Source organism: Budorcas taxicolor, chromosome 1 (genome assembly GCF_023091745.1).
Source record: "Budorcas taxicolor isolate Tak-1 chromosome 1, Takin1.1, whole genome shotgun sequence".
Lineage (NCBI taxonomy): Eukaryota > Metazoa > Chordata > Mammalia > Artiodactyla > Bovidae > Budorcas > Budorcas taxicolor.
Genome location: NC_068910.1, coordinates 11,091,336 through 11,104,008, shown reverse-complemented (window position 1 = coordinate 11,104,008; position 12,673 = coordinate 11,091,336). Strand labels below are relative to the sequence as shown.

Sequence of the window (12,673 nt, the reverse complement as noted above, 5' to 3'; positions counted from 1 at the left end):
TGGCACAACAACAGAAATATAAACTAATGGAACAAGACAGAAAGCCCAGAAATAAATCCATGCACCTATGGGTACCTTATTTTTGACAAAGGAGGCAAGAATATACAATGGGGCAAAGACAGCCTCTTCAATAAATGGTGTTGGGAAAACTGGACAGCTACAAATAAAAGAATGAAATTAGAACACTTCCTAACACCATACACAAAGATAAACTCAAAATGGATTAAAGACCTACATGTAAGACCAGAAACTATAAAACTCTTAGAGGACAACACAGGCAGAAATAAATCAAAGCAAGATCCTCTATGACCCACCTCCTACAGTAACTGAAATAAAAACAAAAGTAAACAATGGGACCTGATTAAACTTAAAGCTTTTGCACAGCAAAGGAAACTATAAGCAAGGTGAAAAGGCAATCCTCAGAATGGGAGAAAATAACAGCAAATGAAGTAACTGACAAAGGATTAATTTCCAAAATATACAAGCAGCTCATACAACTCAATACCAGAAAAATAAACAACCCAATCAAAAAGTGGGAAAAAGACCTAAACAGACATTTCTCCAAAGAAGACATACAAATGGCTAACAAACACATGAAAAGATGCTCAACATTATTCACTATTACAAAAATGCAAATCAAATCCACAATGAGAAATCACCTCATACCAGTCAGGATGGCCCTCATCAAAGAGTCTACAAACAATAAATGCTGGAAAGGGTGTGGAGGAAAGGGAACGCTCTTGCACTGTTGGTGGGAATGTAAATTCATACAGCCACTATGGAAGACATTATGGAGATTCCTTAAAAAACTAGGAATAAAACCACCATATCACCCAGCAATCCCACTCCTATGCATATACCCGAGGAAACCAGAACTGAAAGAGACACATGTACCCCAATGTTCACTGCAACACTATTACAATAACTAGAACATAGAAGCAACCTAGATGTGCATCGACAGATGAATGGATAAAGAAGTTGTGGTACATATACACAGTGGAATATTAAACTCAGCCATAAAAAGGAACACATTTGAGTCAGTTCTGATGAGGTGGATGAACCTAGAACCTATTAAACAGAGTGAAGTGAGTCAGAAAGAGAAAGATAAATACACTATTCTAACACATATATATGGAATCTAGAAAAATGGTACCGAAGAATTTATTTACAGGGCGACAATGGAGAAGCAGACACAGAGTAGACTTATGGACATGGGGAGAGGGGAGGAGAGGGTGAGATGTATGCAAAGAGTAACATGGAAACTTACATTACCCTATGCATATTAGACAGCCAACAGAAAGTTGCTGTATGGCTCAGGAAACTCAAACAAGGGCTCTGTATCAACTAGAGGGGTGAGATGGGGAGGGAGATGGGAGGGAGGTTCAAAAAGGAGGGGATATATGTATACCTTTGGCTGATTCATGTTGAGGTTTGACAGAAAACAGCAAAATTTTATAAAGCAATTATCCTTCAATAAAAAATAAATTAATTTTTTTAAAAAGAAAGCACCTGCTGCTTGAAGCAGCGCTCACAGCTTGAGTGAATGCAGTGGCTTCTGTGAAAGTCTGTGCAAACCATTGATTTTATCTTCAGTCCAGGAAATGGTGAAGACAGAAGTGCTTCCCATGAACAGTTACAGGTAGAGAAAAGCTGCATTTCTTGGCAGCAGCTTTAGTCTCAGTAATTCCTTACACAGGCAGTGCTAAGTTAAAGGGGGTATTTGTTTTATACTGCAGATGTGTGTAGCTCTGGGATGAGAAATGATTGTTCTCATACTTTGAAACTCAAACTCAAAAAAAATTTGACCACCAAGAAGTTCTAATTATAAACATTCTAATAATAATTGCTTTGTTAGCATTTTAGGTTTATTTCTGTGCCCTAGAAGTTTATTCCACAGTGTGATATTCTGCTTAAAGGACCAGACTCATGCTGATCATAGTATTTGACTACTGAATATTTGATCATGTTCAATGTGGCCTCAGGTATGAATCCAGAGGTTCCTTCTGAAAGACAGTCTAGGCTGCTGATTGTATTATATTGCTTTTTTTTCCCCTAGTATTTTTTTTTTTTTAATTTTTCTGACTGTACCAGGTCTTAGTTGTAGCATGTGGGATCTAGTTCCCAAACCAGGGATTGAACTCAGGCCCCCTGCATTGGGAGTGTGGAGTCTTAGCCACTGGACTACCAGCAGGGAACTCCCTGACCGTATTAAGTTTGTCAGGCTTTCCTGATCTCTTTTGGGGTGTGGTGTGCTCAGTTGCTCAGTGGTTTCTGACTCCCCACCACCAGTGCCATGGGCTGTAGCCTGCCAGGATCCTCTGGATGTGGGATTTCCCAGGCAAGAATACTGGAGTGGGTTGCCATTTCCCCCTCCAGGGGAACTTCCCTTCCTAGTGACTGAACCTGCGTCTCTTACATCTCCTGCATTGGCAGGCAGGTTCTTTACCACTATTTAAAGTGTGGAGGGCTCCCTGTCTATCTCTTTGTCTAACGTTAAGAGGCTCCTCCAAAGGGAGGAAAAGGAATCTATCTGTCTGGCAAGGCAAGGAAACAAAGTGCAGTGGGTCCTCAGGGCCTCCTTTCAGGGTTTCTTTTCTTTCCTTGACTCATCCTACCTTCTCGCGCTAGACCTTTCTCTCTGTTCCCCCTCCTTTCCCTCTGCTTTTTCATCTTGCTGGGGCTGCGGCAGACCCCTTTTTTGGCAGCTGGCTAGATTTGTGGGCCTGGAGGTTGCTTTGCAGGCCACCTCATGTGGGTCCCTAGAACTAAGCTGCGAGGGAGGCAGTAGGCCTAGGTTTCAGCTGCATTCTCTAACAGAGGTTACCAAAAACTCTGCATTTTAAGGTCCACTGACTTCTCACATGATGGCTGGTAAAATTGAGCCTTTGCTTACCACTTGGCCAACACCCTGATAAGGAAGAAAGGTGGGTCTGACTCGCATCCCAACTTGATTTACCTGAGAAAGAAACTTGCTTTACCTGAGAAAGAAAACAGGCGGCTATCCACAGTTCTGGCAATGGACTGCAGCTTCACCACATCCATCGACTGCCCAATGTGTACAGTGCTCGGCATGCTCCCCAGAGTCCCTCTCACAAACTCTGCCACCTCCTGCACAGTGAACATCTGCAGGAGCTCGTCAAAGATGGTTGGGAAAGAGTTGAGGAGCGCAGCCTGCAGAAGCACGTGAAGGTCTGGTTAGCTCAGACTTAGGTCTGCATCTATCTGTGTGCTTAGACAATGACACACAGTGGTGAGAGGTTGAGAGGTAATTGCAGCACCCCTGTTTTGAATGGGCTCCTCCCTGGCCTGTGATTCCATCCATCCCCGTAGTAGTCTTGGGGCTGAAGCAGGAGAACCAAAAAGGAAACCAAAACAAGAGAATTTACTGGGATCCAGGCCATTAGAAGCTTTAGAACTTGCCAAGGCATTTGTCGGCAAGGGAACGAATTATATAGAGAAATTAACTCTATAGCTTAACATCCATAGCTGTTTTTGCTCATAAAATGGATTTAACTTATTTTTCTCTATGATCAAGTTCTTGACTTCCCAATTTCAGCCCCAAATTCAAGCCAGGAAACTCGCAAAGAAAGGAGGTCAAACATAACTGAGTGCCATCAAGCAGCAGTGGTGAACTCCATTCACAGTCCTGCAGCCAGCAGTCTAGCTCTGAAAACTGGACCATTTCCCCAGAATAGTGACATTTACTTGAAACCATAAAGTCTGAAGACTTTGTAAATTATTTCCTTCACATGCCATGCCTGGCAGTCTCAAGTGTAAATCCAAAAAGGAGGGAGAATGTGTGGATTTAGTCAGCCATGAGATCCTGAAGACTGCTGATGATGCTGGCCTAGCGTTCAGTGACCTCGACTGACTAGACAAGTGGTCTGTGTGTATGGAGACTTCTCTCCTAGGATCTCAGCTCTGGGAGACCCATGAGGTGGCTTCTTGAGAACAATCAGAGCCTCTTGGAGGCAGAGTAGTTTAGGAGAAAGAGAATGGGTTTTGAAATTGGACAGACATGAGTTTAAATCCCAGCATTACCACTTATCTGCCACATAACCCTGGGTGAGTTACTGCCTAGTCCTCCTTTTTCTCATCTATAAAATGGAGATGAGGTTATCACTTATCTCCTCATATTGGTATGAAGAAGAAGTTTAGGTGCACCAGGTTAATTTCCAGTAGACTGCCTGGCACACATACCAGGCCTTCAATAAATGCTGGCTCTTGTTCAATCTCTCTTGTCTAAATGGAAATAGCATGAAGGAGGCTCTTCACGCTGCTCAGTCCTCTTAGATGATTAACCCAAGATTTACAAAGGGAAATGGAGTGTCGCCTTGAGACGAGGTGAGAGTGCACTCTTTCTAAGTGGCAGGTTAGGGGAGGGAAGCTGTTTTTCAGGCAGTAAGACACTGTTCTTGACTGAGTGAAAATTTATATGGGGCAACAGGTCTGTCACACTGCACTCTATGTTCAGTCCAGGACCATGACTGAACTTCTGTGAATTCTATCTGCAGATTTATAACTCCCTGAGATATCAAGGAGACCATTTCTCAGTAATGAGAACCAGCACAAAAACTAGATACAAAGACAAAGGGAGGAAGCAGGTATTTGTTTTGGCTGCATCACAAACCTTGCAGGACCTTAGTTCCCTGACCTGGGGTTGGTAGTGAAACCAGGGGCCATGTTAATGAAAGTGCCAAGTCCTAACCACTGGACTCCTAGAAAATTCCCAGAAAAGCAGGTAATATTTCACAATCAATGACCAACAGTAAACTGATTTGTCCTCTTTAATGGTGAAATTTTCTAATCTCATGGCACCAGGACAGAAGGACACTTGCACCACAACATCTCCTAGTGGTCAGAATCAAAGACATAAAGTCTGACTGAATTGTATACTTGTGGAGGGTTCTGAAACTCATGAAACATGAGCCTGGTACCAAAGGAGCAGGTATGATTCTGACTCAGGTCTAAGCTGAGAATAGATCTAAGGTATTTATCCCGATATGGGAGGAACACGCTATTGAGAAGAGGGCATTGCTGAGTTCTCAGAAAGCAAATCTGCCTTGCTCTGCTAGCTACCTCTGAGCTCCCCAGATCTCCACAGGCTCAGAGATGAGTAGGTGTCCTGGGCCTTGGCTGGCAGGAACTGATAGGCTGGGGGAGAGAGATGACTGGCCTGGGGTATTCAGGAGGGGAGACCATGGAAGGAGGCTTTCTTATAGAGATACCTGGTGACCTTGATGTATTCCACTTTTATAGAGGCTATCGCCCAGCTGTTCTTTTGTTCTCTGGGCCAAGGGGCCTATGGACAACTGGAATCTAGAGGCAACACAGGAGGAAGTGGGGAACAAAAAAAAAAAATTGGGACTATTCTAATCTTAAAGGAGACATTTGAACATATACTTGTGCTGACAGACCTAGCAGTGACGGAATGAATGGACGTAAGAGAGGCTGTCTAGTCTCTGTTCCTAAGTTTTGATGTGATAATTGCCTTTAAGAAACCAAAGAGGTGTAATTCATTAGATATAATCTTGACATTTATCTGGAAGAAAAAGAATAACCTCTTTGTGACTGGGGTAAAGAATAATATCCTTGATCCCTTCTAGGGTATGGGTGCATGGGAAAGGTAACTGATTAACTGACCAGACATATTTAATATAAGAAAGCAAACTTCCTTTCCACACTATTATTTCTAATAGAATCTAATCCTAATTCTTAGCCAAGGTTTTCTAGTTATTTCTGCTGTTTTTCAACCAATTTCACTCTTAACTTCTAGAATGGATCAATACTAACCTGAAGTTGTTAAAATTAATACAGTGACTAGGAAATAAAATCCTCTTTGCATTCTGAATATCCTTTATAAATAAGATGCTCATGTACAACTAATAGTATGGCAGCTAAATAAATCTGACCAAAAGAGGGCAAAGTTAAGCTTCTTCTCCACCATAAAGACATGGGGCTGTTTTATATTTGGAAGCTGGGACACAGCTGGCTTTGAAGTAAAAACAGCATTTTATTCTAGCAGGTATTTCCTTATACCTCAACCCTTACCCGAAACATAGAAACCTGTCAGGGCTTCGACTCTGGAAGCCAGGGGACAAAGAAACCACCTGCTAAGACAGACAAGAATCCAGCATCAAAACTTTCCTGCAGCTCACAGACCTGAGTGAAAAGGAGTGTTTCTGAATTTCTGCTGTCCAGACTGAGCACAAACCGGATGGACTGGAAAAGCTCTTGGATGCTGGACCGGAACTGTTCCTCTTCCATCCCACAGGTGGCACGTGAGTACAAGATCCTTGACTGCACGATAAACTTGAAAAGGTACTCCAACGCCTGGCGGTGTGGGAGAAAGAGGGATAGAGAGGTGTTAAAGATGGGTTTCCCAGGTGGCGCTAGTGGTAAAGAACCCACCTGCCAATGCAGGAGATATAAGAGATGTGGGTTCAATCCCTGAGTCGGGAAGATTCCCCTGGAGGAGTGCATGGCAACCCACTCTAATATTCTTGCCTGGAGAATCCCATAGACAGAGGAGCTTGGCAAGCTATAGTCTATAGGGATGCAAAGAGTTGGACATGACTGAAACAACTTAGCACATAAAGATGGTCAGGAACTAACACATGAAGGAGTGAAGGGTAGAGTACCAGCAAATCATACAGTAACCTTGAGAGATGGACATTTCCAACTTTGGAGATAAGCACTTTAGTATTTTTTAAAATTTTTATTGGCATGTGGTTGATTTACAATGTTGTATTACACTAGTTTTCGGTATATAGCAAAGTGACTCAGTTTTTATATATATATATATATATTTATATATATATATATGTACTTTTTTTTTTTTTTTAAGATTCTTTTCCCACGTTGGCCATTACAGAGTATTGAGCAGAGTTCCCTGTGCTATACAGCAGGTTATTATTACTTATCTCTTTTATACATAGTAGGGAAGTACTTTAATCTTTTTAAATTAGAAAAATGTTTTTTACTTTAATTTTTAAATCCTTTCCTCCAAAGTCCAAATGGTCCTTGACAGTAAGTATCTATGTACTGAGAGAATTGCCAAATTATTTCATGTAGCTGTGGAAGTGAATAACCATAGACTATTATGGAAGCAGCTGAATTCAAGAAGATACAGGATCAAAAGAAAATTAAATTTCTCTCATTTTTCTCAGGTCTAGAAATAAAAGGTTACAAAGGCAATGATATAAGAACCTCTTTTCAATTTATTCCAAGAAGGAAGAGTACTTTAAGAAGTCTTTTGCATCTTTGAGAAACAGCTGGCGCCTGACATGTGCCAGCCATCTCACCAGGGGTCCAGTTTGGAGAAAACCAGCCTCTAGTTGCACAGGAGCTGGCAGACCCAACACACCCATTCACCATCCTCTCCCAGACCAGGACACCTGCCATCAACAGTTTATGAACAAGACAGGAGACAAAACTCCCATAACATGTGTTGGGAGCAGAATCTGATTCTGAGGAGCCCCTGGAGGTTGGCCCATGCTTATGAGCTGAATAATTCTCTTTTAAGAGAATTCAAGATTCTATATATTCTAATCAAAGAAAGGCTAAAGATCTCCCAGACACTGGAAAGGCAGAGTCATGGAGCATTGAGGAGAAACTTATCCAAGGATGAAATATGGAGCTCTGGCCACCTCTTCAAAGAAGCTTTTCCTAAACTCTTGATGTGAAGTAAAACCTCCTCTCCAGCCATTCTATGCCAAGATCCTATTTATTTCTTTAATAGCATAATTAATTTTTTCCTCACTGACTTTGTATGTTTATCTTTCTATGGTTTATCTGTTGGACATGTTTATTGTCTGCCTTTTCCCCACGTGAATGGAGGTGCTATCAAGGCTGAACCTTTCTGTGTGGGTTCCTGCTGAATCCCCAGTGGGTAACCCAATGTCTGACACATGGCAGGTATCAAGCAATATTGGCTGAATGAATGACTCTTAGAAGAAAACTAAGATACCATCTCCAAGGCCTTGAGCAATTAATTTCTGAACTCACACAGAACTTTTTGCATTTAACTCCATGTGTACCCCTCAATTATGCAGGGAACCTCACAGGTGCTGGGGTTCAGAGAAGAACAGAACCCAGGCCCTGCCCTCACATCACACTTGGCACTCTGTTCTGCACTTGTGTTTGCACCTAATTCCCTTTAGGACACAGGGGATGTGTCCTTCCAGGGGAGAGGGCAGTCTTACTCCTCTCTGCATCTCAGCAGCCATGACATGCTGGTTGCCCAGCTAACACATACTGCATGAAGGTCAGAAGTGAGACTTGCGGCCTCAGGTTTTTACAGAATGTGCTGAGAACAGGCAGGGAAAATACAGATTTATGATTTGATTTTGCCTCTTTAAACTGATGATACTTAGGAGAACATGTGTTTGAACTGTTACCACACGAATAACACAAGCATAGGCCCACTAGTACTTAGAGCAGATGATGAGATATTCAAATAGGACAGAGAAAAAGCAGAACTACTTTGCTGCCATTCTTCTTTTATTACTAACTAGAAAGGGTGGGAAAGACATGGTTAAAAAGCAACTTAAAACAAGAACAAGAAAAGACAGGGACGAAAGGAAAGATAGAAACCATGAACTTGCTTTAAGTGAGTTCTCAGAGGATACAAGTTTTTAAAAAAAAAAATAGTTAATATGGAGAGCTGCTGAGCAAGAGAGAAATCAACATTCTCATAGGTGGTTCTCTACAGCAGAAGCAGCAGTCCTGAGAAAACGAGTTACCAGAAAGTGTAGTTAACTCACAGTGTGGACAGTCCCCTGGAAAGGGGAGCTGTCCAGCACTGCAAAGCGCTGCCTGATCATGGCTTTAAGATTACCTTCTTCTCAACATATCCACATACAGTGCATTCACTCAGTTCTTTTTACTTAAAACAGTTATACAAAATACAGTGTTCAGTAAATACTGAAGAAGGGGAAAGTATCAGATAATCTTATTTCTAATCAATGTTGGCTTATTTCTAACCAACACTGGCTTAGAAGGAGATATGCTACTTTAGCCAGTGGAAGCAAAGACTGACACTAAGGGTAGAAGCGAGGCAATGGGGATGACTACGAGCCGCATGCACATCATCCCTCCCTCCTGCTCTCAGATACAATGATGAGGAATAAAGACCTTTTAGGGCAAAATCAAAGGGAGAAAAGGGCAGTTAGGTGGATCAAGGCAGTCATTCCACACTGTCTACACTTATCCTGCACTCTACTCCACGGAGGTTACTTGCAAAGTTCTGCAGGGGTGGGCCCTTTTCAGGACATTACCCGCATGGCTTCCTGAATGTGGTCCTGACGAATCAGTTCTGCTGAGCAGTCCATGTACCACTTCAAACAGCGGATTAGCTCCCTGGGAAAAAGAACAGTCCAGAAACCCCACTTTAATCCAAAAGCAATGCAGGTGCGAACATGGCGCTGCGCGCGGTGCGGAGTGTGCGGGCCGCGGTCGGCAGCCTGTGCGCCATCTCGGCACCCAGCGCGCCCTGCTCGCTGCGGCCCTGGGGACTGCGAGCGGGTGCCGTCAGGGCGCTGCACACCGGCCCTGCTCTGCTGTCAGTGCGGAAATTCACAGAAAAACACGAATGGGTAACAACAGAAAATGGTGTTGGAACAGTGGGAATCAGCAATTTTGCACAGGAAGCTTTGGGAGATGTTGTTTACTGTAGTCTGCCTGAAGTTGGGACAAAGTTGAACAAACAAGAGGAGTCTGGTGCTTTGGAAAGTGTGAAAGCTGCTAGTGAACTCTATTCTCCTCTATCAGGAGAAGTAACTGAAATTAATAAAGCTCTAGCAAAAAATCCAGGACTTGTCAACAAGTCGTGTTATGAAGATGGTTGGCTGATCAAGATGACATTCAGTAACCCTTCAGAACTAGATGAACTAATGAGTGAAGAAGCATATGAGAAATACATAAAATCTATTGAGGAGTGAAAATGGAACCCCTAAATAAACTACTTTGAAACAACTTAATCTAGCATAGTTGTCTTAAATTAGTGGTGGATAGATATTTAAAAAGCAACTTTTAGCAAAAGAAACTACTTGTAACAATGTTTCCTGAAAGAAAATACCGCTTAACTTTCTAATGACTTCAGATAAACACTGTGCATCTTTTCCACAGCATCCTGTGATTTTTAGGCTAGGCTCCAGTTATAATATTCAGAATTCCTGAAATTATCTCTGGTAAAACTAATTACAAAAATTATGTAATTCAAGGATAACATGGTTATCTTAAACCTTATATGACACTGTAACTTGCTTACAGCTATCCTTGGATTTGGGTCAAAATTATCTTCCCACTAGAAATAACTGCCAGTGGAGAAAAGTTTGTTAGCTGTATAGTGTCCAATGAAGAATATTACTATCTTAATTTTGCAATATACTGTGTTTGCTGGTGCTATTTTTATACAGTGAAGTAACAGCCTTGCAGGAGAATAAACAATTTAATAATAAAATATTCAACTTCTTAATCATGAAAAAAAAAAAAAAAGCAATGCAGCCTGAAATACCTGCAGTCCTAAATTAGCCATAGAGGAAATAATATACTGCTGACAAGCTAGAATGCAGCGATGGATTCATCACAGCTGTGGAATCTTTAGACCACCTGAGACCAGACAACACTCCTGACCAAGAGATGCCACATTTCAATCAGCAGTTGGAGTCATTCTTTCCCACTTCCCCTGGGACACATTTCTTTTGATTACAATAAAGTTTTCCCAAAGTCATGGGCTGGATGTGTGTTTTCTTTGTTGAAAACTGCTAAGTCTCCAGAATATACAACAATGACTAGTAAATAGCAGGCTCTGAATAAAGGTGTATGGTCCCATGTGCCTCTCCTTGCCATCCCAATGATCTTATTTCCTTAGGACCAAGTTATCTGAGTGGCATGGGACTACAGGGTCAGAAAGTCTGCACATATACATGGCCGAAGAATTCAGAGGTCAAGAGAACAGGCCCTCTGCAGACAGCAGGGTTCACATCTAGGGCATATCAGTCTCGAGCTCTGCATCCTTGAGCAAGTTATGTGAGCTCTCTGTCCTCACTCTCTTCATTTAAAATACAGGCAGCAATAGTACATCTCAAATTACTGTGAATTCTAATGAGATGACACGTGTAAAATCTATAGCACAGTGCCTGCTCTCTCCAAAGTGACATCAAAGTATCAGAGTCCAGTGATTCCACAGCTTCACTACCCTTCAGGTTTTATCTCTTCAAAACTTATGTTCATTCCATAGACTAATACGGCAACTTTTAAAATTGCTCTAATGGCTTTAGATAACCTGTGAGTGCTTCCCGTGTTTACTCTTTGTATTATCTCTTTTATTGACCGTCTTTTCTTTCCTTTGATATTTATTTGTGGATGGTATATTTAGCTATTCACATGCTTCTCACTGAAAAAACAAGATATTTTTAGCAGCTCTTCCATCATTTCTTAGAAGGAAAAGCATGAAAACTATGTAATAAACTACAGTATAAAACGTCAGCAAAAAGCCCACAGCTAACATCATTCTCAATGGCAAAAGCCTGTCTTTCTATTCAAACTCAAGTCCTAATGATGATGCCAAATGCAACTTACTTGTATGCCAGGGCTCCAGCAAAGTGCTTCTGGATGTACGTGTCCATTACAGGTCGGAAGTGGAAATATTTGATGTCTCGGAGCAGGTTGATGATGAATACCTGGGAGAGACAAGGTGTAGCAGAATTCAGTGGAGGCCTCAAACCTACCCCCAGAAGGAAACAACTCTTGATTCTTCAAGGGATGGCAAACTACAAGTGTTTTCTCCAGTGTTTCCAGGGGATGTAAGACTGCCATTCCGGGTATGTATTTCTGGCATGTTTGTTCTACTGCTAACAACCCTGGCCTCTCATTCCAAACATGGGACTCATTTGTCAACACCAGTGACTCTGACCTTCTCTCTTCACAATAATGCTCAGTGGTACAATATGGACCAAGGGAAGACAAAACAATATCTGTGTTGTGGCACAAACATTAAGGTATCTCAAAAACCTGGAAAAGAGAGAAAAAAATACTATCCTCTGAGCCAAATCATCCTACAGAAGGTTGCACCCTTCGGAAATTAGGGTTGGTTGGCCACGGAGCCAAGAAGAAAAGCCAGAGAAACAAACTGCAAAATACCACTCTAACTCTTGCGTCTGCTGCTCATTTATCATACAGACTTTAAAGTATCTGGTTGTCGTTGAACACATAGTCCTCCTGAAGGACTGGACATGTTCAACAAAACGCACTGAATATTCAGATCACTGTCTTTTCTCACTGAGCAACCTTCTGAGACTCTGGTTCCCAGACAAATGTTTACAGGGACAGGGTGTGATGCTCAGACCAGCACAGAGAGTCTCTGCTTATCCTTTGTTTTTGTTTTTGATATTTATTTACTTGGTTGTGCTGGGTCTTAGCTGTGGCACACAGGCTCTTTAGTGGTGGCATGTGAGATCTAGTTCCCTGAACAGGTATTGAACCCAGGCCCCTTGCACTGGGGGTGCAGTCTTAACCACTGGACCACCAGAAAAATTTCTGTATCCTACTTTGTAAGTGGAAAACGAGCTGTCTTGTTTCCTTTATTGGTCTCCGGGCCTTTTGTTGGTGTAGGTCACTATTTCAGCAACCCTGCGATAGTATGAGACTAAGTATCAAAACCACAAAGCAG

General features: G+C 42.0%; 2 protein-coding genes across 2 annotated transcripts in view; one reads left to right on the top strand and one right to left on the bottom strand.

Moving 5' to 3' along the window:
* Positions 1-12,673, bottom strand: part of DOCK3 (dedicator of cytokinesis 3) — a 285,077-nt gene that overhangs the window by 59,190 nt on the left and 213,214 nt on the right. Inside the window, exons 21-24 of the mRNA XM_052637625.1 lie at positions 11,584-11,684; positions 9,279-9,360; positions 6,163-6,333; positions 2,979-3,171 (exon numbers count right to left, since the gene is read on the bottom strand). Coding sequence (XP_052493585.1) covers positions 2,979-3,171; positions 6,163-6,333; positions 9,279-9,360; positions 11,584-11,684 — 547 coding nt within the window. The remainder of the gene's footprint in view (positions 1-2,978; positions 3,172-6,162; positions 6,334-9,278; positions 9,361-11,583; positions 11,685-12,673) is intronic.
* Positions 9,420-9,959, top strand: LOC128051233 (glycine cleavage system H protein, mitochondrial-like). The gene has a single exon (XM_052643758.1). It carries the CDS (start codon positions 9,420-9,422, stop codon positions 9,939-9,941), a length of 522 nt encoding a protein of 173 aa, XP_052499718.1. The 3' UTR covers positions 9,942-9,959.